The 26,708-nt window shown below is 46.0% G+C and overlaps 1 protein-coding gene across 9 annotated transcripts in view; it reads left to right on the top strand.

Moving 5' to 3' along the window:
- SLC8A3 (solute carrier family 8 member A3) overlaps positions 1–26,708 on the top strand; it is a 124,967-nt gene that overhangs the window by 96,871 nt on the left and 1,388 nt on the right. The window contains exons 2-6 of one of the 9 annotated variants that reach the window (XM_027111773.1): positions 14,274–14,377; positions 19,211–19,228; positions 23,224–23,339; positions 23,888–23,987; positions 25,654–25,929. In XM_027111773.1, coding sequence (XP_026967574.1) covers positions 14,274–14,377; positions 19,211–19,228; positions 23,224–23,339; positions 23,888–23,987; positions 25,654–25,929 — 614 coding nt within the window. Of the gene's footprint in view, positions 1–11,681; positions 11,791–14,126; positions 14,380–19,210; positions 19,238–20,393; positions 20,403–23,214; positions 23,340–23,887; positions 23,988–25,653; positions 25,930–26,708 lie in introns of those variants that run through there. The other 8 variants (XM_027111770.1, XM_027111768.1, XM_027111769.1 and 5 more) reach the window with 8 other exon arrangements.

Genomic DNA, 26,708 nt, shown 5'->3' with positions numbered 1-26,708 from the left:
ACACACACACACACACACACACACACACACACACACACACACACACACATACACACACATTTGAGTGAGACCTGTAGTTTCCAAAAGCAAGGGTTGTGCTTTTTTGCTCATGTCATTATCCACAAAAATCCCAAGAGAGAAATAAGGCCTCCTGTATAGGCTCAGAGAGGGTAAATGCCTTAGGAGAAGACAGCAAATAAGAAGCAGCAGCAGAATTCAAACTCCCGTTGTTTGCTTCCAAGCCTAACACCCTCTCCGTTATCCCACAAGGCACCAAATGACCCCTGGAATGAATTAGGATTAGGGTGAGGTGGGTCATGCAAGTACAGGGTGGGTCCTGTCTTTATTTATAATTTTGGTATTTTGTTCATTATGGATTTTTTACATTAATTCTTATTTTTTTAAATGTTGCAATAAAATATTACTTATCTTGATTACTGAGTTGCCTGGTGGACCCTTAACTTTTGCACCGCTCCCTTGCTTGCCTCATCCCGGTTCTAGCCCTGGATCTGTTACACGATTCTGTATCAGCCTCTTGTATTGACCATTAGCAGCACTTCAGACCTTTAACACAAAACAAATAGGATTTCCATTCCCCTCACCCTTGGGAAAAGCTCACCTGCAGATTTTAGACTCTATTCCTCGAGAAGTTTGCCTACTATGTTCCTGCCGAGATCACCAGTTAGCAATAGGCTAGGTCCTCACACTGGAGTGGAGGGTACAGTGCTCAGCACTGCTGCCCTGAGCTGGGGCCAGGACTCAGCCCTGCCGACTCCAACCCTTTGAGAGCCTGGGCCCCACCTTCTTTCTAGGTGGTGCAAAGCAAGAATTTGCTTTTTGGCAGGTAGAAGAAGGGAAGAACCCTGAACTGGAAAACAGGTCATTTAGACATCTCACAGGCAGGGAATTCCCAGGTTGTCCAGTGGTTAGGACTCTGCACTTCCACTGCAGGGGGCACGGGTTCGATCCCTCGTAGGGGAACTGAGATCCCACATGCTGCACGGCCAAAATAAAATTAAAAAGTCAGCTAGTCTTTTTTTTAAAACAGTCTTATAGGCAGAAATTTCTGACAACCCTTTTGGGATGCACGACGCAATGCACCAAAAATGGTGACAGTGGTTGACAGGTAACCTGGATGCTCTCCTCTCATCCAGGCCCACTGCATCGCACAGCCCCAGGGCCAGCATTCCTGTGGATATCTACGTGAATGGATGGAATGCTGCAGCTCTGCCTTAGCTTAGTACTGGATTGGTTCAGTCAACAAAACGCTTGTAGAATCAGCTCATCTTCCATGCAGTTAAGTCACTAACTGAAGGAGTTTCTCTACCGAGACCTGGGACAGTCATCTTTCCTGGACTTGCTATTCACTGGGATCTCTAGAAATTATCCACCGGAAGGATGGGCTTTATAAGCGCTCGAGTGCACAGGGATGTGAGGTGGAAGGCGGAGCTTTGACTGGGTTTGACTCAGGTCCTGAGGAGCCAGCTCTTCTCTCTTTCTAATTTTTAGAAGCTTTTTCTTGGACCTGAATTTTCACATCTTTACAGTACAAACTTCTCTCCTTTCTGCTTGGATCAAAATCATTCTGAAAAAATGAGATCCCCAGCAGAGAGAGAAAACAAGACAGTGAGACCCAGTATCTCCAAAGCCATGAATCGGATAACCAGTCACTTGTTCTCTTCGGACCTGGAGCAGACACACTGTTAAAAAAATGATTTTCTAGATTATTCTCACTACCTTTCCAAGAAAGGGATTTATCAATTTCAAGACGCAGAAGTGGTTTATTCCCAGATCATCGGTGGGTTTTTTTTTTTTTTTTTTACTCCCCCTGTTGACTTAGAAGAGGAAGAGGATTGGAGCTGTGAATCGTCCTCTCTCTCCACCCCACTCTCTTGGGGTGAGGCAGGGCACACTTGGAACCCAAATAGGCCTGTAGGTAACTGAGTCACATATGGAACTGAGACCCACACATGTCCACTGCCACGGGGATTGGAAATTTAATTCCCCTTTGAGGATAACTAAGCAAGGCCCCTACAGAGATTACTTTCAAGAAGGCCAGATTCTCCCTCTACTGTACAGTGGAACGTTCCTTACCCTCACCCCACCCCGTCATAGCCCCACTCATATGCACACACACACACACACACAATCAGGAATATGAAGCACTCCCCACCACAGGGCAGCAAAGAGGGGGAGAAATCTTTATTGTGATTTGAAGAGCACTCTTCTCCCAGCAGAGACATTGTAGTTAGACGATGGAGGAACACACTCTTTCCCATGTGTGTGAGCAAGTGCACACAAGAGACTTTTATCTTTGCGTGGTGGCCGTGAGAAATAGTCAAGCTTAGGAGCCTCCTTGAGGTTTGCGGTATACTCAAAGCAAGACGGACTTGAGCTGCCTGAGGAATGTAAGCTGATGCCCTCCACTGAGGCACTACATTTCTTAATATTGCCTCCTATGCCACGGAAATGCCATAAAAGCAAAGGTCAGGGGCAAAAGGGTACTTTCTGTAAATGTTCATACCACTAGACTATAAGCTCCATGAGAGTGGGAACAGGCTTTTGATCAATAATGAGTGGGTGGGTGGGTGGATGTATGGATGGACATCACAGAGAGCATCTAATTCCTGGAATGAAGGGTCCAGTCTTTATCCTCTATGAAAAGGTAGAGAGATAAAAATGTGTGATCTCAAATCTTTTCTACCCTGTAGAGCTGCTCTGTGAGGCATGACAGCCTTCAAAAGAAAGGCTGCCTGTTTAGAAGACCTAAGAAATTAAAATGTTTCCTCATTTTGCCCTGAACTTTGGGAAACAGAGAGTGGCCCCTTTGGGATTTTTGGCACCATTTTGCCTCTGACCATACCCTGAAGCCTTAGGTTCATAATCGTACAGTCATTTCAGATGTCCTTTACCCTTTAGCCACAGGTAAGAGGCTCGCTCTTCAGGTGTGGGAAAAGTGGGGATTAGGAGAGCAAAGGAATTGGTCATGAGTTACAGTGCCCAGTGATGAGCCCAGACATTCCCAAATGGACAGAATGCACGTCAAGTCCTCAGATATGTGGGTGCGCACCCCTCGACTTGCCCAGCGGTCGGGTCTTAATTGTCAGTGGAGACAGAATGTTCCTGCATTTTGCCTAGGGGAAGCCACATCCTTGTGGGTTTTCCCTGATCGGCACAGCTAGTCATAGGTATGGAGAAGTTGCAAGCAGCAGCGGGCTCATCAGAAAGGTCCAGAATAGATGCCAAAGCAGCAAAGGTCATTTGTGCACGCTCCTCCTTACAGACCCAGATATCCTTCCCTCCCACTCTGTACCTCCCTGGCCACTCCCCCAGGTTGCAGAAAGTTCTTCAATGAAATCCATGTCTCTGCCTCCACCTGTCCCACATTCTTGTTGGTTCAGGCATGTGTGTGGCTTAATGAATCAGGCAAAAGTCTGCCAAGCAGGACTGCCATGTACAGTGGTGCAGGTTGTGCACTGCATAAAGACCCTTAAGTGGAGGCTGAAAATCTAGCCAGCACTCTCCACACCAAGCCCAGTGCCCTGACATGCTGCTCTGCAAGCCGGAGGAAGGCGCTCTCTCCTCACCAAGCTGTGTATCTCCAGGGCTGTATCTTTTCTCAGTTTTTCACAAAGACGCCTTAGAGCCTAACAGTGGCCCCGCCATCAGGACGACATAGTCTGATTACAAAATAGACACTGCAAGACAGTTCTAAGAGATTATCTGGCTCAGTTCCTGACTTTATAAAATTTTAAAAGCCTTTCATATTAGTTGCCTATTGCTGTGAAACAATGTGTCATAAACTTAGAGATGTAACACAATACCTATCTCACAGTTCTATAGCTCAGAAGTCCAGGCATGGCCATGGCTGAGTTCTCTGCTCAGGGTCTCGCGAGGCTGAAATCAAAGTTTGAGTGGCTGGGCTCTTATCTGGAAACTCTGGGGAAGTGTCTGCTTCCAAGCTCATTCAGGGTGTTGGCAGAATCCAATTTCTTTTGGCTTTAGGTCTAAGGGCCCCCATCCTTGCTGTCTGTCATCCAGGGACCACTCTGCTCCTTGAGGCTGCCTGCATTCCTCCTCATGTGATGCCCTCCATCTTGAAACCAGAAACAGTACATTGAGTTCTTCTCATGCTTCAAAGGGATTCATGCATGAATCCCTCTGGCTTCCTCTTCTTCAGCCAAAAAAAAAGCTCTCTGCTTTTAAGGACCCCTGTGATTAGGTCAGGCCCACCTGGATAATCTCCCTATTTTAAGGTCAACTGTATCGTATAACATAACATATCACATAACATTATGGAGGTGGTATCATATTCACAGGCTCCAGGGATTAGGGCAGAACATCTTTGATGGGACATTTTATTTTATTTATTTTTTCATTGAAGTATAGTTGATTTACAATGTTGTGTAAGATGGGACTTTTTTTTATTGGTTTTGAACCTATAATAAAAGTAAAAAATGAATGCAGAAGAACACAATGCTAAAAACTTAGTATGAATGTGAATCTCACTAGATGTTCAAATCTGGTATAGTGCAAATTTTGTTCATACTATTTTGCACTTTTACAAACTCAAATCACTTTGGTTCCTATACTTGCTATAAAGTATTGGCAACAAAATTCTTCAGATTCACATCTTTTGGCTACATTGTTTCTAACAGATATAGATTTTTTTTTTTTTTCGGTATGCGGGCCTCTCACTGTTGTGGCCTCTCCCGTTGTGGAGCACAGGCTCTGGACGCGCAGGCTCAGCGGCCATGGCTTACGGGCCCAGCCGCTCTGCGGCATGTGGGATCTTCCCGGACCGGGGCACGAACCCGTGTCCCCTGCATCGGCAGGCGGACTCTCAACCACTGCGCCACCAGGGAAGCCCCAGATATAGATTTATTTCCAGTTTAAGAGAAAAAATACTTACAGTTTGTGCATGATCAAGTATATTTGAAAGATTCAACAACTGCTTTCCTGTAATAACTTCTGGCTTTTCATAAAATGCAGACATCCTCCTTGAAAAATCTTTTCACATAGCTGATCATTTTCGTTTTCAGAAAATGTATAAGGGGTCATTGCAAAGTTCAGAATGATCCTTTTCTTTTCAACAAAATTCCTCTAAAACAAATTAGCTGCAGTCGACTAAAATTTACCCCAGGATATTTTCCTCAAAATAAAACCAAACCACAACAAGGACCATCATGCAAGTGGAGCCGAGGGCGCAGTCCACAGCCACTGGCAGTGGCTCCACCTAAGAGGGGACATTTTAGAAATTCAATCTACCACAGCCTCGTCACCCACCCACATTCCTTTTAAAAGCCAAATCTTTGAGCCTTTTTCTTTCCCCCAAAGGCCTGTTTGAATAAGCTCATTCAGATAGCTACCCATTTTGAGCAAACACTAGCATGTGGTAAAATAATTTGTAAATCGATCAGAACTACCTTTTCTCAACATAACCTCTCTCGAACGTGTTGGCAGAAGCTGACACTGTCAGTGGTCAGCTGGAACTGGCTCCTACCAGTTCATGAGACCTGATTGTTAAGTGTTGAAGATTTTTGCAAGCTGGTTGTTCAAACTATTAGTACCTTAAAATTGACTATAGTGGGAGTATTTACACCATGGAAGGCATCACCCCAAATCAGGGCTCCTTTTTTTTTTTCCAATGAGCACGTTTACCAGCATACCACTGGGTGTCGACCTTTCTTTACAGGTCATCTCCTTGATCTCCTGTAGCACGCAGAATCCTTTCCACAGCATTTTTCATGCATGGTCATCACCCTAGCCACAAGGAAAGGGGAGATAACTCCCTTTTAAATCAGTTCATCTCTTTGATGTAATGGTATGTGGTAGAGTTGAATTCTGCCTCCCCTTCAATGGACTCAGTCCTTTGGACGAACCCCTTGTGACAGCCCCAGAACCATTTGGAGTGGGCGCCATCTCCCTCAGGAGACATCTCTCCTCCAGATTCACATATCACATCCCAGTTAGAAGCTCAGTCTTTAGAGCCACACTGTCTGAGTTCAAATTCCAGCTCTGCCGCTCATTTACCTGTGATCTTGGGCTAGTCTCAACTTTTCTGGGCCTCTGGTTCCTCATCTATAAAATGGGGATAAAAACAGTACCTACCTACATGGGTTACGGTGAAGACTAACTAAATGAGGTGATGTATGCACCTTGCCTGACCTGTACCTACCTTATGGGTTTGTTGTGAAGATTGAATTGTTTAATATAACTAAAGTGCCAGAATAGAACAGTGCCTGGCATAAAGGAAGCACTATTAAATAGCAGTCAGATAGGGCTTCCCTGGTGGCGCAGTGGTTGAGGGTCTGCCTGCCGATGCAGGGGACACGGGTTCGTGCCCCGGTCCGGGAAGATCCCACATGCCGCGGAGCGGCTGGGCCCGTGAGCCATGGCCGCTGAGCCTGGGCATCCGGAGCCTGTGCTCCGCAACGGGAGAGGCCACAACAGTGAGAGGCCCGCGTACCACAAAAAAAAAAAAAAAAAAAAAAAAAAAGATATAAATATTAGTCAATTCATTTGAAACATGGTTTCTAGACTCTTCATCATCTTAGTCTCCCTGTTCTGGGTGCGCTCCAATTTCCCTCTCAAAATGTAGTGTCAGAATGGACCTAACTCCAGTCTTTGGCTGAAATGCTGCACTTTGATTCCAGCCCCCCCTCTCCCTGACTGGCAGTCGTTTTTGAGTAGCTGCCTCCTTTTCCCTAAGTTTTTAGTAGAGTCAGAGAGAATTCCCCCAAAAGTGCTGGGCCCTGGACCAGCAGCATAGGAATACCCAGGTTACTTGTTAGAAATGCAGACTTTCAGGCCCCACACCAGACCTACCTAATCAGAATTTACATTTTAACAAGATTCCCAGGGAAAACATATGCACACCAATGTTTGAGAAGCGCTGTTTTCGGGGACCCTATGCCACACCTATGTTCAAGAGAAAGATCAGCGAAAGCATCCTAAGCCTTCTCGTGAGATGTGGAGCTTTTTCCCCAGACCTTGGTCGGGGTCGGGGTCGGGTCAGTGTTGGGTTGTCAGGCTGCGATTGGAGGTGGGAGGGCTTTTTCAGCCCTGGTTCAAAGCCAGAAACTTGACAAAGCAAGAGATGGGGGCTGCTGGCACCAACTAGGGAGATAAAAAGGACTAAAAGAAGAACCCAACACGGATGTGAGCCTTCTGGAAGCTCCCACAGAAAGGCTGACAGTTCTGCTGCCAGCTCCGTCCTGCAGCCCCAGGTCAAGGAAGCTTTGTGAGCATTAGGTGGCCTGGAACACTCGGGATAAATTTAGAAATGATGAAAAGGAACCTTTGTTGATGGGGTGAAGAGTAATTTAGTGGAAATCAGGAGGGAAGAGGTCACCAAGTCAGAGATTCTTTAGAGATTATTTCCAGCAAGGAAGGGCCAAAGGGTTAAGAAGCCAGCTACTCACATCGCAAAGCAGAGGCAGATCCCTTTATTACCTGCCTATGCTGCCTGAGTTTAAATGGGAGAATTCTAGAGTTCTTACTGTGGCCACAGCTTGGGAATGGCAGCCAGAGTTTACCCACCCGCTTGTACAAAATAAGCTATAGGAATAATAGGGGACATATGCCAAAATCCCAACTCTGCTGTTTACTAGCTGTGTGACTCCGGGAAAGTTACTTAACCTCTCTGAGCATCTGTTTTCTCATCTTTATTTATTTTTTTAAACATCTTTATTGGAGTATAATTGCTTTACAATGGTGTGTTAGTTTCTGTTTCCTCCTATTTAAAGTGGAAGGAATAATACCTAGTTTACGTGGCTGAAGTAAGGATGAAATAAGAAAGTTCTCATGGTGCTGAAGGCAACGTAAATGCATATATTACATTAGATTCCTTCCTTGTGTAAAGTGAAATTCACAAGTCCTGATTTGGAATTGGGTGTCCTCGTATAAAGGAATGTTCTGAGAGGCCAGCCAGGAAGCCCAGAAACGTGTTTCCTAATCCCTTCCAGGTTGCCGGTGGGCGAGCTCCTGGGGGCATCTTTTCCAGGCAGCACAGTTAGGTCTTGGCTGGGAACGCTGCATGCTTTGGAACCTCCTTCCACAGAAGGCTCGGAGGAGAGGCAGGTGCAGGCCTAGAGCCTCTGAAAGCATTACTGGCTCTTAGGAGCAGCTGCTTGGGATGGTCTGACCCCATGACCATTTAGTAACTGCCACTGGGCAGAAGGAGGAATTGGGAATAGGAGAGATACGGGGCTCAAAAGCCCTAGCCTAAACCCATGAGTTAGATCCCTGCTTGCTGTTGGAGAGAGCTCCTGAAGACTGGACAAATAGAGTAGGTTAAGTACACTGAGGGTGTAGTTCAATGACATTTGGGCTTCTGGCCTCTTTGTGCCACTGAGAATGCTTAGTCATTCCATCAAAGTAGCCTTCAGTATATTTTTTGTTCCTAATGAGTTACATTTTTACTGTGAAAAGGCAGAGTAGAGTTATTTCATGAAGCTTCAGCTTCATGATTAATTTCATGAATTTCAGATTCATTTCATGAAATTAGAAATTTTGTGAATTTCTAATGCGTTAGAAATTTGCCACTAGCAAGTCACTTGGGAAGATATGATTGAGGGCCTCCTCTACACCAGGCACTAGGACTATAGTGGCAAGTAAGAAAGACATGCTCCTGTCCTCAGGGAGCTTACACTGTAATGTGGACAGATAGGCTGTAAACAAGTAAGTTAATAACCTACCCAGCTGACTTTGGGCTGTGATCGGTGCACTGAAGGGAATGAACTGAGGAAGTAACATGATGGAACATGATAGAAGGTGACCCAGGTTGGAGAGGTAGGCATGGTGGGGAGGGAGACCCAAAGAGATAACGTGGCCATGGAAGGCCACACCGAGGAAGGAATGTTTATGAGACAACCAAAAGGACGAGGATAAGCATGGACCACGTGATGAATTAAGTTGGGTTATACAAGATCCTATAGGCAGTGGTAAAGACTTTGTATTTATTCCAATTAATGAGGCGTGATAGGACCTGGATTTTATTTTCAATAGATAACCCTGGTTGTCATTTAGGGAAGGGATTTAAGGAAGAGGGCAGAGTCAGGAGCAGGAAAACCTCTTAGGAGGCTGTTGTAAAGTCCAAGGGAGAGGTAATAGTGCTTTGATCTAGGTCTTGATAGCAGAATGGGCGCATTAAATGTTTCAGGTCAGAGATGGGCGTCGGGCTGGTGATGGAGAAGGATGAGGGAGAGGAAGGATTTGGGTGATTCTGGGTTTGGATAGATGATGGTGTCATCGACTGAAATGGGGGAGAACAAGTTTGGAAAGAGAACGCGAGACCTGGCTGGTGACTCTTAATAAATTTAAATGTTCTTGTGGCCTCACGTGTGGTTTGAGCAGAACTGCGAACTTTCTCGGGTTTCTCCGGGCAAGGTAACACCCTAAGCCCAAACAGATGTGGTGCCTTCCGCACGAGCCACCTCAGGGAGGGAGGCTCACACCGCACCTCCCCCACGCATGATGCCCTCCAGCTGGGGGTTCCACCTAGCTCACCTAAGTTTCTCTTGCCGCTGCTTAATGTCTGGCCTCATTTCCCTGTCTTCAACCAAGTTGTCAGTGGCTTCTCTCCTTCTGTTTATCTGTTCACTAAAAATCAAACAAGCACAAGCCGTGCTGTGTCTGACGTGGGGTGTGTCCAACCAAGAGCTCGTCACTGACAGGGGCACAAAACCAGATTTGGGGAGAATATAAGAGTCTGTCTCCATGCTACCACCTTTAACATGCCAAGCCCCTCTAAGAACCCATTTGGGATCTCCCATCCTGGTTTATCCAATTCTTTCTTGACCTGACATCTATTTCCAGCCTGTACCACCTCTTGGGTCACCAGTTCTATTGCTTGATTTCCTTTTATTCTCTGACTCAGTGACTGGAGATGAAAAGATTTCTTTACATGTTACTCTCAAACCACCAGACTGGGGTCATATTACTCTTAGTAATGATAGTTGCTATTTATTAAATATTTACGAGGAAACGTACACCTTGCCAAGTGCTTTGCATGCATTTTCTCAATTGAGAACGCTATGAAGAGGTATTAGTATTCCACTTTACAAATGAGACTTGGCGAGCTTTAGCAAGCTGCCTGAGGCCCAGGAGGGGGCTGGGTTTGATCCCAGGTGGCAGTCTCTCATCCCAATGCCATGGCCCTGGAGGAGGGAAGGCCAAAGTATTGTGGCCTTTCAGAGGCGGGACACTCACACGATCTCTGGTGACCAGCCAGGTTTTCCTGTGACTGGGGGTGGGTGTAGCAAGTGAGGAGGGTTTGGAGTCTGTTTCTGAAGCACTGGGGTGGCGGGAGCTGGGTGGGTTAGTAACTGCTCTTACATTCACTTCAGGAGCGACGGACCCACATCTTGTTCTACGGGATCGACAGTGTGGCCGACAGAAGCTCTGTCGACATGCAAAGCTCTAACGGTGACTTGGGAAACACGGGAGAGCTGAGAGTTTGTTCCAAGTCAGAATGTAGCAATATTCCTACTTTACACGAAAGAATAAAGGCTGGAGCGGAAGGCCTTGGTCTTCTCAACAAAGGGCAGGCCTCGCTCGGGGCATCCGTGTGCGAAAGGATGCATGCCCGTGGGCAGCTGAGCAGAGCTTCTGCGTGGCCCCTTCTTTCCCACCGCTGAGGGGAGCCTCAGCTCCATGCCCACCCCCGTCCGGCAATGTCTCACACCCTCTGGGAGAGACCTTTAAACATCTTGTCCGGGGTCTGATCCGGAAATATCCCCCTCATCTAGCAAAGGCTGGGAGAAGCTCAGGTCCACCTCTGTTTTTAAAGCTCCTAGTAATACATTTTTCTAAAGTAAAGAAATGCAAAACAGGGTTCCTGGCTTGGTTTATAATTTTCAATGTTTAAATTAACAAAACAACTCCTTTTAACACAAAGAAAAAACATAATTGTGCTAGTCACAAGATCATTGTAGGATTTATGAACTAATCATAGTTCAGAGAGCCCTAGAGTTCCTGTGATCCAGCCAGTGTGTTCCTCTGAGTGCAGAAGCTCATTTGGAGATCAGGTCGGTAGTGTTCGATGCCTGCTGTGAATTACCAGAAGGTGTGACTTGAGCCACATGGCCCTCCTGGCTTCCCTGTGATAGCCACCACCACAGAGAAAGGGACAGGCTCCAACTGCAGCCCCCCCACCACACTGCCCTTTCTATAAAATACAACTTTCAAGTCGGTATCAGCTAATTTCAAAAGAAAAAAAAATTGTTTTAAATTCCCCCTTGCCCCAGAAGCAAGAGAGAGTAAGGAAGCAAATGCTTTAGGAGAACCTGAATGCCTGAGCCTTTTTACGTATATTATTTCGTAGCTCTCACGACTGCCCTGAGATGGTGTAATTTACGCATTATTCAACCCCTTTGTGTCTCAGGGAAATAATTCGTCCAAGATCACCTAGCATATCCAGGATTAGAACCTAGATCCATTGACTTCAAAGCCTGAGCTCCAGTCTGATCATGCCATAAAGCCACACGAAGCCCAGGAGGAGCCCAGTGGGGCTGGAAGGGGACCTGGGGTAGCCACTCTCCTCCGTGTCCCTATGGTGTTGGGGCAAACTTTGACTTTTCTAGATCTTTTCACTGTTTCTTTCTCTTTCCGTTTCTTATCCTGGCTGGCTGGCCCCCCACTCTGCTCCTTGTTTATGATACTTATTTTTCCATCCACAGCAAAATAATTCACATCAAGGTAATTGATCATGAGGCGCATGAGAAAAACAAGAATTACTTCATTGAGATGATGGGCCCCCACATGGTGGATATGAGTTTTCAGAAAGGTGTAGCACCCTGTCCTGCACACTAACGTTAACACTCTCCTCTCCTCTTCTTTTTCCTCCTTTCTCCAATCCATTTGTCTCCTTCTCTTCCCCTTTCTTCTGCCTCTCTGGTTCACTGTCCCTTGTTTCTTTTCTGTTTCTCTCTTTTCCCCCCTCCCTCTCCCTCTATTCTCTCTGCACCCAGCTCTGTCCTAGCACCTGCCAGCCTGTCACATGGTATTGGAAGGGGGATGCTCAAGACCCCATGGCAGTTTTTTGTGGGATGGGGAGATGGATATGGGGAAAAAAACGCAAGGGAGAGAAAGCGAGAGAGAAAAAACACCAGCCACAGCCCTGAGAGTATCATATATGAGGCTCTCTGCTTCTCCTGAGTGGTTTAGGATACAAGGAAGAAAAAGATAGTGCAATCCCAGGCAGAAGGGCAGCCCTGGGAAACTGGCCCAGCTCTCAGCACAGAGATCTGTGGCGCAGCTCTTCTCAGGGCTAAGCTGATAGTCTCTGGATGTTGACAGTCAATGTATTTATATTGGGGTTCTGTTTGTGGTTCATCCCATTCCCCAAGACAGGCTTTAGGAATCCCTGCTAGCAAGTGTGTTTTTCTCTCCCTGACCTTGACTGAGCTGAAAGTACAGGTTTGAGTTCTAGGTCTAGGTCAAAGGCCTACCTGCCGTCTTCTGTCTTCCCTCTGCAGGGCATCTAGGTGTCAAGGCAGTTAGAAGAGTGGGAGAGAGGATTCTGACCTGAGGTGAGGCTTCCCCAAGAAGTCACAGGACTTCTCAGTCGCAGCTTTTGCCTTTGATTTGAATGGCCCCATACACCCCAGCCTCCAATAGGCAGTCAGAAAATCCTCTTCTGGATGGATCATACTGTGGAAGGGGGAGCTGTCAATCATGCTCCTGCAGACCATGCCCATGGTCACAGAGCAAGCACCCCCTTCCCATCCCACAGCAGAGTCCCTGCAGTGGAAAGACAGGCCAGGCTCATATCCCTTAGACAGCCGTAGAGTACCATATCTAGGGCAAGAGAGATTCCCAGAAAATGCTTCTCGACAATCAGTGAGCTTTGTCTTTTGTCCAATGAGCAAGGTGTGGAAAGGTGTCCAAAAAGTGCCCAGAAGGTCACACACACACACACACACACACACCACAAATGCACAAAGCTGAGCCTGTCTTCAGATGGAACAGGAACATCAGAGGCTCTGATGAGACTTTTTAGGCTATGTTTGTTAGCACTTTTTTGCCCTTTAGAGAGCATTTAGGTCCCAGGCCAAAAAAGAAGAAAAAAAAGAGAGAGAGAGAGAGAGAAAGAAAAGAAAAAAAACCCACAAAAAAAAAACAAACAAAACCAAAAAAAAAAAAAAAGCAGAAAATAACAATTAGGGCTCACTATTAGGACCCGTTGACACCACTGTGGTTCCCTGAAGGAACAGGAGAAGCCACACAGGGAGACCCAGGCCCACATGGCAACTTTGCCAAAGACAGCGGACCTGAGCCAGCCTCAGGCCAGTCTCTGGAAGGAAGTGATTTTCAAGAAAACTTTGCTTCCCCGTATGATTTGGTTTTATTAAAAGACACTGTGCTTTGTTGAGATACCCAGAAATGAACAGAAACCTCCATTATCATGTCCACCAGACCCTTGGTAATCAGCATTTAAGCCGGCCTTGGTACACATCACCGCTATATGATAGAAGTCCAAAGATGATTTAGAATTGCTGATTTACATCATTTTTAGCACATTTTTCAGGAGTGCATCAGCTGTAAATATTAAAGGAATACTACATCCTATCGTGGTTAATACATATTTATTTTACTTCCCACCACCGAAGCCCTGTGAGATAAAGAATGAGAAAGATAATAGAATTCTGCCTTCTTTACTTCCCTTCTCTCTCTCTCTCTCTCTCTCTCTGGTTTCCCTACCTCATAAATACTTTCATTTTAAGATTTTCTTTCTGAGGCCCACATAACAAGTGGGAATAGACACAAGGAAGGGAAAAAAAACCCTAGATAGATACTGTTGACATATTTCCTGTTGTAGAAGAGCCCTGGGTCACCCCCGATGGGCCAGCAGTTCACCTACTGCCCAAAGAAATGCCAATTACCATGTGACACCCAGTGGAATGTGCTGCCCAACTCACTTCCTACTAACCGTCAGCAGGATCGAAAATGACTCCTCCCCACCTTCAGCCCCCTTTTTCCTTCCCATTTCCCTCCTGTCCTTCTGGATCCCTTCCTTTGCCAACTTTTCCTTGCCTCCTGGCTCCCTTTCCCTCTCACCTGTAAGGACAACTATGACCAAGGAGATAAGAAAAGCTAAGACCATTTTTGACACAAGAGCAATTCAATCCACCAAGTCCTGTCAAAAGCCACCATGGCAGCACTGAGCTGCATGTGCCAGGAGTGATGGGGAATGATTTTAAAGGCTGGGCTCCGGGTGACCAACCAATCTACCGACCCAGTCGACACTCTCTCTCTTGTTGTCCCTACAGGAAAACCGTAAGGGTTAAAATAGTAGATGAGGAGGAATACGAAAGGCAAGAGAATTTCTTCATTGTCCTTGGTGAACCGAAATGGATGGAACGTGGACTATCAGGTGTGAGATTCTTAAAAACAAAACAAAACAAAGTAAAACAACAAAAAGAAAGAAAAAATTTAAACAAGTTGAAAAGCAACAACAACAAAAAGAAACTATGTTTTTTTCTCCCCCCTTTTCTTTCCTTTTCCTCCTTCCTCCTTTTGACCAATGGACTTGTTTTATTCTTTTCCCTCCTGTATTCTCGCTCTTACCCTGTTTCGGTATCATCTCTGCCTTCTTAGCCATAGCTTATTTCCACGTCCTCCTTTTTCACCTTTTGGACACACTGCAGCCTCAACCCCTCATGACCCTAATGAGTTACTTCTGCCTTGTGCTCCAATTACCTGATTACCAATGTCCCCTGCACTCCCCATCCTCACAGCCCCCCACCATGACTCTGTGACACACAGAGTCACCTGTAAATGTGCAAACTCCTTGGTGGGTGGGGAGGAGAAGATAAAGAAAGGAATGTAATGCGATGCATGCCTCTGCCCCTTCCCTGCCTTGTTCCCCTTCCACCCCTCACTTTCTAGCCCGGATTGAATGGGGGAGGGTCTGGGATGGGGGCTGGAGCCCGTCTTGCCATGATGCTTTGAGTCTTCTGCTGCATCTCCCAACCTCCGTTGAGTGCTTGGCAGGTTATTCACTTGCAGAGTGGCCCATGGGCCCCTTTGTCCTTCATGGAGGTAAGTGTTTTATCTGGCTATTTCACAGTTGGGTAGAGCAAAACATGGAAAGGTATACCAATTGTCAGAGGCCACGCTTCTGAGAGCTCTCTGAGAGAAAGCTGCCTTCTGAGCTAGTCGTGCAGTCTGGAATCCTGAGCTGTTCATCCTTCCCTTGACATCCCACCCCATCCCACTCTACCTCTGTTCTAGCCCAAGGTAGGGTACTTTATTCAGACTACTTTAGGATAATGCAGTCCCGAAAGCAGAAAATTGAGTCTGCAAAAGGAAAGTAGTTAACTCCAGGTATGGAAATCTCCTTAGCCGGAGGGTCCTGGAAAAGGATTGACATTGGGCAGGCCCAGAGTATGGTCTTACAGGTTTTCCAATGGAAGGGACTCCAGTAGAAGGGCTTGCTTGTTGTTGATCTCTGAGAAACAGGTGTTGGACGGTTCACAGAAGTCTGCCTTGGCTTGACATCTGCAAATGAGCGTATCACCCAGGTCTTGAGATAACCCTCATCCCACACCAGAGACGTGGCCTCCTCTCCTCCTTTCCTCAGGCCCTGCATCTTGGGATACCTGCCTAAGGGACTGATTACATTGCAACCAAGGTAGTAGTAAGGAAAGATTTCTTCCCTTGAAGAAAATGATTAGAAGCTACGACTTTGAAAGTGTTGGAGGAATATATGTGGGTAAGAGTCCTCTTGGGAAATATCAAGAGGAGGTCATTCACACTCCCCTTCAGGAGAGATGTGCTGCTGGAACCTCATGAAGGATAGAACGGTGAGACCTACTTGTTTGTCAAAAAAGGTGATGATTCTGCAGCTACTTCATAGTCACATGACAAAGAGCAGCGTGAAGCCTTTCACTCAAGGACAAATCTAAGAGATTCGGCGACTATGCTCCCAAAGGCTCATGCCCAGTTCTTCTTCTCAGACACGAATGATTGTTCAGTTCCCCTTGTCTTCTGGGGACTCTCTCTGCAGACCTGACCAGTTCTGTGCCCACACTGGTTTTACACCTGCTGTTGGAGAGGCAGAAGCCCTCTCTGCCTTCCATTATTCATCCTCTTGTTGGCCACCTAAGAAGATGTTGCCATGAGTCTGATTGCCAAAGAGTGCTGGAAGAAAAGAGAAAATCTCCAGTTCCCTTGCTTCCCAGATTGTGCTCCTGCCACCCAGAATATTTTCAGAAATTGTCTCAACACCTGCCCTACTTCATTCTCATCTCCCTTGTGCATTTAATGCACATCTTCATGATTGGATAGACATAGCAGACACCTAAGGCCATTGTAAACTAGTGTCATCGATTTCCACAGTCCCAGCTACTTATGTGGAAATGAAAGCAGGACAAAGGATCGCACAGGGTAGCTAAAAAGAAGGCAGTCTTCTCCAGGCAAGAAGAATGGGTGGGAAGTCCATCCATGACTTTATTCTACCAGTAAAGAGACTCTTCTTTTCTGCCTCGCCAATAAACCCCATTCAACAGCTGGACAGAGAGTGACCTAAGATAAACCTTGCGGTCTTCAAGAGACTTGGCCAAACATGAATGCCTGTGGCTACTCCTCATTTGAGGACCCCATTTTACTGCATTGGATTTTCTGTCCAAGGAGATGTAAGCAGAGTCCTGGTGGAGCCCAGTCCTGGGGGAGGGAGTAGGTGAGAAAATAAGGATTTTATCGAGCTATCGGTGTGATATGCCTCCAGATCTTCCCAGTGACCAAGATGCCAAGATGGAAGGTGCCAATAGGAAAGGTGTCAGTCTTCTGTCAGTTTCTATTGTCTATAGGGTTCATTTTCAGTTTCTTCAGATCTCCTCATATTTTGGCATTAGAGCACAAGTTGAAAGGTCATAAAAGTTGATTGTCTAGATTCAGAGTCAAATGAAACCCCATCCTGATTTCCAGAATGTCCTACTGTTCTCAGAGTGAGAAACTACACAGCGGAAATTGCTTTTCATTATCACTGCTACATGGGAGAGTCTTAGGCATTCAGTACAACATAGTATAGTGTGTGCATGGTCAAAATGACAATTGCATTACAAAAAAAGGTAAAGGACTATATTTGAAATAGGAGATTCTATTCTTGGCAAACAAAACAGACTTCAGAGGTGAGATTAAATGCTCTGGACAAGTTGGGGGAGGGAATAAGGGAGGATGAATAGGAAACACAGTTGCCTTGCAATAGAGGGAGCCCTGGGGTCTAGCAGTGGACAGCTGAGAGCAACTCTGAGCAGCATGGTCAAGGATGTGAGGCCTGGGTCTGGACCTTGGAAGCCTCAGGTGGGAAAGGAAAGCTCTCTCCGCCAGGAATGAGGCCTGTTTGCTCCCCCTCTTACCACATCCATGGGCTCACCCTAACGAGCTGCCCAAATGCTTCCAAATACTCAGAGCTATGCTGCTTCCTGCTTGTCCCTGGGATGTCTGAGCAGGGATAAATGACTCTCACCCGACCCTGGGGATCAAAGCAGGGGAAAGTTCAGCTCCAGCTTCTCTCATCAGCAACAGTAGGAAAAACACCCTGGAGATATCATGTCACTAAGAGTTGGTCTACCTGGATCTCACTGACCCATCCGTAACTGCTAAGTGGAAAGTCTCAGATTCGTGTAGACATGACCAGCAAATGGTGCAGGTCAGCTGACTTAAAGCCCTCTCACAGTGCTAAAGATGATCCTGGTGTTGGGAGGGATGTCTGAGTAAAAACCAGGGCAGCAGGGATCTTTCTGGAAGAGCTGCCCCTTGGCCTCCCTGGATACACTAATGTGTTTGGATCTCTAGTTTCCACTGGAACCTGGGGTGCAGGAGGGGTTCTTCTGTCCAGATTCATAGAAGGAGCAGAATGAACAAGTTCTCTTGCTATCTATCTATCTATCTATCTATCATCTATCTATTATCTATCTATCTATCATCTCAGTGTAGTAAGGAGATCCACTGATCCATTACCCCTTGGAATTCCATATGGGAGAAACCAGAAAAAGTCAACTGCTGTTCTCCCTGCTTATGTACCATAAAGATTCTGGATCCATATGTGTTTTCAGTGGCTGTGAATATGGGATTACAGACCTGAGTGGCATTCTTAGAGATTTTTAGAAAAAACAATCTACAGACACTTTCCCCCACCCCCTGCCCCACTCCTTCCTCAGCAATCTCCCTCAGTCGCCAGCTGCACCAGGAGTATGTAACAGGATGTTCCCAGACTTTTATTTGACAAGAACCAGGGAGTGAGGTGCCGCACTAAGACACCATCAAGGTGAAAATGTGGTATGTTACAAGAATGTTTTAATTTTTGGATCTTGAAATCTAAGAGAGTTTAGCATAAGTGAAAACTCAGGGGCTAGGGATGACCTGTGCTGGGTACATCTTTAAAAAAACCATGGTTCCCAGGCCATGCAGGGACCTTGTATTTGTCATCTCCATCTACCAATAGCTTTCAGTATGACAGTCTCCCTGGTCCAGAATATCTGGACTCTGACTTAGCCTGTCCTTTCTGAAACAAAACACCATCCAGAGATGCAGCTCCACAGGATCTATGAAAAATATTTGCCATAATAGGTGACCAACAGTAAATCTCTAATGAGCATCTACTAATTACAAGGACTTTGCAGTGACTTTGTAGGCACAGGTGATACAAAATGGGAGGAGTCCATGGCCTCCAACCTCCAGGCTCTCTCTCTAAAATAACACACTATTCAAGGAAAACATTTTGCAGGATTTACCTTTTCACAAGGTCATTCTTTTAGGGGTACTCAGAGCTGGGTCAGGGTTGCAACCTATACAGTTTTCAAGATAACTGGATTCTCACTCCTTTACAGAATGGATGTGATAACCTGATCCCATGGAAGACCACAAATGACCAACTCTGTCTCTTCTCCACCCGCTTGGTTCCCCCATCCTCATTCCTCTATCCCTGGCCCTCAGAGCTGCAGGGAAGGTGTGGGGAAAGTTTGCAGCTGCAGGCCCCTGGTGCTCAGCAGTCTCTCCAGTAGCTCACGCCCCTTGCTGCAGTTGCTGCTGCTGTGCATGCTCCAATTGCTGCCTTTTGCATGTGGCTGCACAGTTCTCATCTACTAAGCTCACTGCTTTCCTTGTGCTACTGCAACCACAAAGCCTGGGGACACTTTTAAGATGGGACCTTAATGCTCTTTCCTTTTCTTTCTTCCCCTGTCTGGTACCCATTTGCAAACAGCGCTCCTGTTGTCTCCAGGTAAGGGGAGTCTTCCCCCCTTTTTCTGCTTCTTGCCAGTGCCATTATTTAGTGTAAGACCAATGTCCTTTGATTTATTTACTAGGAACTGTGGGCCCAACTCCACCTAACAAGTTCTCCTAAGGACTTGGAGATATTTCCCTACCTGAAGTAATTGTGAGGGGGTAGACAATTCCTTGAGCACCATTTTAGTGGATGTGAGTAAAGGCATAGCTGGTCCTCTCTGAGACCAGGAAGAGAATTGAAACTTACCAAAGAAATGGTGGGTCATAGACTTCTCCTGAGTTTTAATTCTTCTGTCATCTCATACTGTGGGGCAAGAGAGGATGAGAGTCAGAGCTGACTCTCCTAATAGGATCATGATGGGATGAGAAAGAAAATACTTTGATCTTAAGGGGTCCAGGGAGAAATAATCAGGAGCTGCTGTGAGAACATGAAAAGCAATTTTTAAGGAATCTGGTATTTTATTGATCCTGAAGATCTTCCACTTCATCACAGCAGAGACCTAAATTTCTAGAACTTTGGTTCATTAGTCATTGATCCTTGAAGTCACATGTGCCATGAACAACAAGAAGAATTAGAATATTATGGCGGGGTGGGGGTGGGCAATGATCTGATTGTATATAGAAATTCGGGGGAATTTATGTTGGAGATATTCTCACGCAGAGTCTAGAGCCTGTTGTAGGAAACACATCTACTTTGAGAGTATGCTTGCATCAGTGGAATCAAATCATAGACAATGTCCAACTTTGTGAGCAGTTAGGAATGCATTTCCAGCATATCGGCAATACTGTAACTCTTCGTACAGGCAGAGTGGGCTATACAAGACGTCTCAACATACGTTAAAATAACATTTTATACTTCATTAGTTCTTTGAATGTATAAAAATTTTAAGGTCATTTGAGAGGCAAACCGTCTTACAGAATTCATTGGTACTCAGTCACCATAGGCTGGCTGTACACTGAGTTTGAGGAAGGGGCAGTGTACATAGTAAGGACATTTACCTCCTTGGAGTCTCAAACCAAAATAAAAGATATATGTAGGTAAACCCCTACATTTTCCCTTTATGGAAAAAAATTACTCCAGCTTCCCTGGCCTCTTGCTTCCTCTTATATCAATAGGATAATGACTATCTCCAACCCCATATATTCCACTCTTCTCCCAGGGTTTCAATGTCAGAGCATTGGGTGTTCTCCACTTCACTCATCTTCTCGTCTGAGGAGACATTTGGGCTTTTTTGTTCCAATGCTTGCCTCTACCCCTCCACCAGCCACACACATATGCACATACCAAAGGTTGTGATTTAATTTAAGCTTCATTATACTTTTAACACATTGGCACAGATACCAGTAGAAGCTAAAACAGGAAAAGAAGGTGTCATTTCCTAGATCTTTCAATCTGTACACCTGCAGTTTAGGAGCCCTTGGTTAGACTTTAAATTCACTGGAAATCTCAACTCCTTGTTTGGATTTTCCCAGGTGGCCAAGCAAACATGATTCACAATGCCTGGTGATGAAAGACGGAGAGAAAATATGTTCAATCTGAACTACATAACCAAGCTCAGGGACCTGGGAGTTAGAGCACTGGCTGCATCGCCCCATTTCCTTCTGAGGATGTCTGTAGAACATTCATGGCAATCTATTCCAGTCTTACCTGGCAAGCTCTTTCCTCTTCCAATATCTGTTTAACCTTCCATCCTATTAATAGTCTCATTCTCTCTTTTTCCCCTTCCTCCTCCTTCTCCTAGACCCAAGAGTTTGTTTAGTCAGTCTGAATATCAAGATATCACCTGTCATTTATTCTCTACACTTGAAATTCAGAGGAGTTACATAAACAAGTGATCAGAATAATTATGGTCTTTTAGGTTTGAGACTTATGACTCTCTCAAGAAATTAACTATTTGAATGTAAAGGAATGATAATTACAGAAGTAGAAAAAGGCAGGAATTGATACCAAATCCAGATACTAAATCAGAGTTGATTTAAAGGCATGTGAATCAATCAATTAACAGATATATATATATAGACAGAGAGCGAGAGAGTACCTCTGTGGGGTACTGTGGGGCTGTGGGAGAGCAAAAGGTAGAGGATTGGTTATTTGTCAAAGAGATTTCTGCAGAGAGCTAGAAGGAAAAACTGACTGTCACCACAGGGGTAGACAGGTCAGTGGCTAGATCAATATCCTGCCAGATGGATATAGTGCTAGATTGATAGCTAGACAAGGGGTTAGACAGGTACATTTATAAGTCACTGGAGAGCTCATTACATCGGTATAAAGTTCTCGCAGCACATGTAAAATATGACAAGGGAGAGTCGGGGAGGGAGGAGTGGAATAATACCGTCACTACTAGGATAGGCATTGCGATATGGTGCCAAAAGCTACAAGTAGAGGAAAAGCGTACCCATGCTTTTAAAGAATCTACGTATACATCTTTTCCCAAAGACTTTTATTCAGAGTGGCTTGCAGTCTGGCTTCTAGGATCACTGACTTCATAGCCAGACTTATATTCAGAATTAACTAATAAGAGGCTCATATGGACTAAATGAAGTCAGGCTGCTAGGGGGTGTCTGCATAGACATGTACAGGAGGACATTGATCGTTGAGAAATAATTGTTTCCTAAAGTGGTCACCAACACGAAAGGGAGGACAGCACCACGGACAGCTCCCCAGCGTTTTGGGATTGCCTTCTATGTTTGGTGCCAGAAGCACTGAGTAGAACAGCCAGCTCAGGAATCCTCCGCATACTCTCTTACCAGTTTCATTCAAGACAACTCAGAAATTCTTATAGAAAACAGACTCTCTGCTTGGCTTATCATCTTTCCAGTGAATTCTTTTCCTTGCAACCTCGAGAGCTCAAGTCTCACCCCTCCCCATGCTTCACAAATTCCCAAGATAAAAAGAAGAGAAGACCTTCTTGGCCTCTGACCCATTTTGTCCTTGAGATTCTTCAAGGACTAGAGAATTCCCCCCAGGAGATTCACTGTGTGGAATGAAAGCAATTAAAGAGCCAAATAAAAGAATTAATTGCATGTAAGAATGTGGACTCGGCTGGAAAGATGTTTAAACGAGCTCTGAAAGAAACAGGACGCCAAGAGCAATTTTCTAATCAAAGGGGAATAAAAAGACAATCTCTATTCCACTTTAATCTAGAAAACACGTCTTCATGGTGAAGTGGTCTTAAAATGGACTCACCAGCTGAAGTGCAAAAAATATCTAACTGTTCAGCATGAGAAGGGACCACCGGTGATTGAGTTAAGATTCTGAGGGGTGACAGGGGATGCCTCAAAAGGAAATAGAGGAAGAGCTTCCTTTTGTTTTGTTTTTGAACAAGTATTTGTGTTTCAGAAGAAATGTGCCTGGTTCCTTAGAAATCCTGGGGATCTTTCATTTGGAAATCATGAAGTTTGGGGGGAAATCTTCCAAGTTTCTCATGGTGAGGATAATAGTCACTAGTATGAAATGTAGATATTCCTGGAAATATCCCTTCTTCCTCCTTTATAGAGGAGAACACTCCCAAGAGTGTTGGAGACAGATGTTAATGGGAACCAGTGGACATTCCCTTTGGGTGAAAATGTGCTTCTGACCCCCAAGAACTCTTATATGAAGTAGTTGACCAGTCATGCCCAACAGTTCAAAATTGTTAAAGGTCAAGAGATTTGGCTTTGGTTCCCAGCTCTTCGATATCTCACCAAACGTCTTGGGACTTCACTTGGTGTTATTTCTCAGAAGATCCTTGGGTCAGATTGCCCACCCAGGTATCAAATCAAAAGAGGAACGTTTAGCCCAGGCCTGCAAGGAACACTCTCATGGTCTGATGATCATAAAGTGTTTAGCACCTTATAGAAAAAGACACTAAAAAGTACACAAAGTCCTCATCCTCAAGAGCTATTTGCTGTATGCCCACTGCCCATGCCTAATACCCTGAGCTTTAGACTTCCAGGGAATGGCCAATGAGCTAAAGCTAGTCTGATTTTGCTTTGTTGCAGAGGTGACAGACAGGAAGCTGACTGTGGAGGAAGAGGAAGCCAAGAGGATAGCAGAAATGGGAAAGCCAATATTGGGTGAACACCCCAAACTAGAGGTCATCATTGAAGAGTCCTATGAATTCAAGGTCAGGCCATACGTGAGATGTAATTGAATAATAAAGTAATGAGGTGGGAGGTAGAAGACCTGGAGTCTTGTTCCAATGTCACCACTGAATACGTGAAGTTGAAACTGAACAACTCACTTATCCCAGGCTCAGTTTTCCCATTTGTAAAGTGGAGCAAACAGTGCTGGCCATGTGTATCTTAGGAATATTGTGAGGAAACATAACATAGCCTATGGAATAAATGAGCTATAAAGCTCCTAAATGTATCATCACTATTTAATTGTTTTTTTAAAACAAATATACTAAAGTTCACTACTCCAGGCTAGGTTTACCGACATCATTAGTGTTATTCTCTGTTGTATTGCTCTAAATGTCCAATGTCAGCAGTCACAACTGAAGAAAAGGACTATGCCAGAAGATACCCCCTAAGGCCATTCCATGCATAACTTTCAGAACTCACGTGGAGTCCCCTGGAGTACAGGGTAGCTTTCATTCCCATGAAGTACCAGACTCTACAATGGTTCTGAGCATTCTAACCTCATGGTTCCAAGTTTTAATCTTCCTGACAGACTACCGTGGACAAGCTGATCAGGAAGACAAACCTGGCCTTGGTTGTGGGGACCCATTCCTGGAGGGACCAGTTCATGGAGGCCATCACTGTCAGTGCAGGTAAGAGGGTCACAAGATGGGCACAGGCAGCTCCAGGGAAGCAAGAACACAGCCATGTCAACAACTCACCAGTCTCTGGGAGGGCCCTGTGGCCAGTCTTCCCAGCTCTAACCCTAGATGTTTGCCTTTTCACTGAGTCACTTTGGAAGAGAACTATGGGGTAACTAGAAGAGCATGGCTATCTCTGGTTTCAAACCCTGGTTCTACTGTGTGAACTGGGGCAAGCTATCCTCTCTGTACTTTGACTTCCTCATCCAAAAAGGGAACTATTGCCACCTTTCTCAGCGAAGAGAGTAGAAAGCGGCACAGTCTGGTACTGAACAGGAACTTAAGAAATTCTCTTTTTCGTCATTCCGTCCTCTTATTAATTTGGTCTTCCTTTTCTGTAAAATGCGGGACTATTCTGATTTAGAGATGTGGGGGTCTGGGGTTTGTAAAAACCTTGCATTGACTGACAAACCCCTGCCCTGGATGATTTCAGACCTCTCCTCGGCAGTGAGTGACAGGTTTCCTCAGTGGGGACCCACAGCACAGACTAGCATCCCAGAGGCCTGCATGCGGGTTGGCATGGGGATGGGAGGGGTCTTGCCAGCACTCACAGCATTGCCTCTTAGCACCACGGAGGCCTCCTGGACTGCCCCGCACTCCTGGCCTTGTCTCTTTTCATGAAGCTTTGTTGTCATAGCAACCCACAGGGTCACATCCCTGAGGTCCCAGCACCAGAGCCAAAGTACAGCCAGGAAGAGAGGGCCACTGCTGCTGCGTTTGCTGCCCCCTCTTTTCCTATCACCTGCTTCAGATACTCCCAGTCCCACCTCTGAGGACCTTTCTTTGCCCCTATAGAGGCAATAAGCGGAATATCAGGCACATAATCTAACGCCCTCCTTTTTCAAATGAGGGAGCCGAGATTCAGAAACCAAAGATGATTGACCCCAGGTTCCAGATTCTCTTCAGAGCGCAGCTGCAGTTGGAACCCAAGTGTCCCGACTCCTGCTGCCACCGGTTATGTCAAAACATGACAGAGGTTGCCTTTGACGGGGCGCCAGCACGTCCTCTCCTCCTGGACTGCTGAATGGGCAACTCTGCCCACATTTCCTGGCAAGGACAAACAAGGCCCATCCCTGCTCCATCCCACGGGATATTTGGAGGATGGCACTGTCTCCCCGGGATGCCCACATGATCTGGAATGAAAGCTGTCCTGCTGGGGATGGAAAATGACCAGAACCACGAGGTTATTGTAGCAGTCACGTCAGGAAGATTAGAGGAGCCCCATGGGTGTCCAGTGAAGAGTGGAAACCCAGCTGATTTCACTCTCCTTCACCTAGGCAACCCCGTGCCTGCTCCATCCTCCTCCCTCTCTCCCCCACTGCCCTGTCCCTCTCAGGTTCTCTCATCCTTTCTCTTCATCTCTTCTTCTTCCCTTTCCTACTCCCCTGTCCTCTCTCACCCACTCTCCCTGGGTGCCCTGCATTCAAATTGACCACGGGGGCACCCCAACTCGTTTTCAATTTCCCGCCCGTTTTCTGGTGCCCGCGCCGGCTGCCCAGGAGAGAGCTGGAGTCTCCGTGCAGCCAGTGGTGTTTACGATGTGGGTTGGACTGGACTTTCTCATGAATGGGGATCTGACCCCGCTGTCCTTTCCCGGGCCTGTTTGTCTTGCCTGCAGCAGGGGACGAAGATGAGGATGAGTCAGGTGAGGAGAGGCTGCCCTCCTGCTTTGACTACGTCATGCACTTCCTGACGGTCTTCTGGAAGGTGCTTTTTGCCTGCGTGCCCCCCACAGAGTACTGCCACGGCTGGGCCTGCTTTGTCGTCTCCATTCTCATCATCGGCATGCTCACAGCCATCATCGGGGACCTGGCCTCCCACTTCGGCTGCACCATTGGCCTCAAGGACTCGGTCACAGCTGTTGTCTTTGTGGCGTTCGGCACCTCTGTGCCAGGTGAGAGTGAGGGGTGCTTGCATTTGCAAAGAGGATATTACCTGGTTCAAGTGACCCCTACACACTTGGCCTCATTATCTTCCTTACCATCTCAGATCTGAGCTTAACAGAGCCTCTGCCCCTTAGGTGCACAGAAGTCAGTCAAAGGGGTCACTGCCACGTAGCTAACATTTCTTGAGCACTTTTGATGTGCCAGGAAGTGTGTGTGCTAAGCAGCTCACCTGTTTTAGCCCTGTAATGCTCACCCAAACCTTATTCAATAAGAGTGTTATTATACTCATCTGTCAAGTGGGGCCCCAGAGGTTAAGTTACCTGCTTAAGTTAAGTGGCCAATTTCTTAACCTCCACGTCAGATGAATAGGCCACTTCCCTCTGGCTGCAGGTTAGCCTGCTTGAAGATGTGCTGGAGAAATGCCCAGCAGCCTCCTCTGCTTAGGACGCCTGTGAGTACAAAGTGTCTCCCAGCAGGATAGGTGAAGGAGCTTCGCAAGCTCTTGTCCTTTCATCTGATGAATTACATATTCTTTTTTTTTTCTTATAAACACCTAAAGATGAAGAGGAACAAGCATGCCTTTATTTATTCATTAGACAAATGTTTACTGAGCCTGATACAGTCTTGTGCTGGTTGCTGGGACAATAATGGGAAACAAGACAGACATGCTTCCCTCTCCATGTGGAGTTTATAAATCTCCACGTGCGATTTATTTCTGTGCTCCAGGGCCTCGAGGGACTGGAGCTGTCAGAGGGGATGGAGCAGATGTGGGTAAAAGGAACAGATG

The sequence above is a fragment of the Aethalodelphis obliquidens genome, unplaced genomic scaffold (assembly GCF_003676395.1).
Source record: "Aethalodelphis obliquidens isolate GAN/ISIS:26980383/991018 unplaced genomic scaffold, ASM367639v1 scaffold10, whole genome shotgun sequence".
NCBI lineage: Eukaryota > Metazoa > Chordata > Mammalia > Artiodactyla > Delphinidae > Aethalodelphis > Aethalodelphis obliquidens.
Note: the sequence above shows the minus strand (reverse complement) of the source record. Positions and strands in the feature narration are given on the sequence as shown.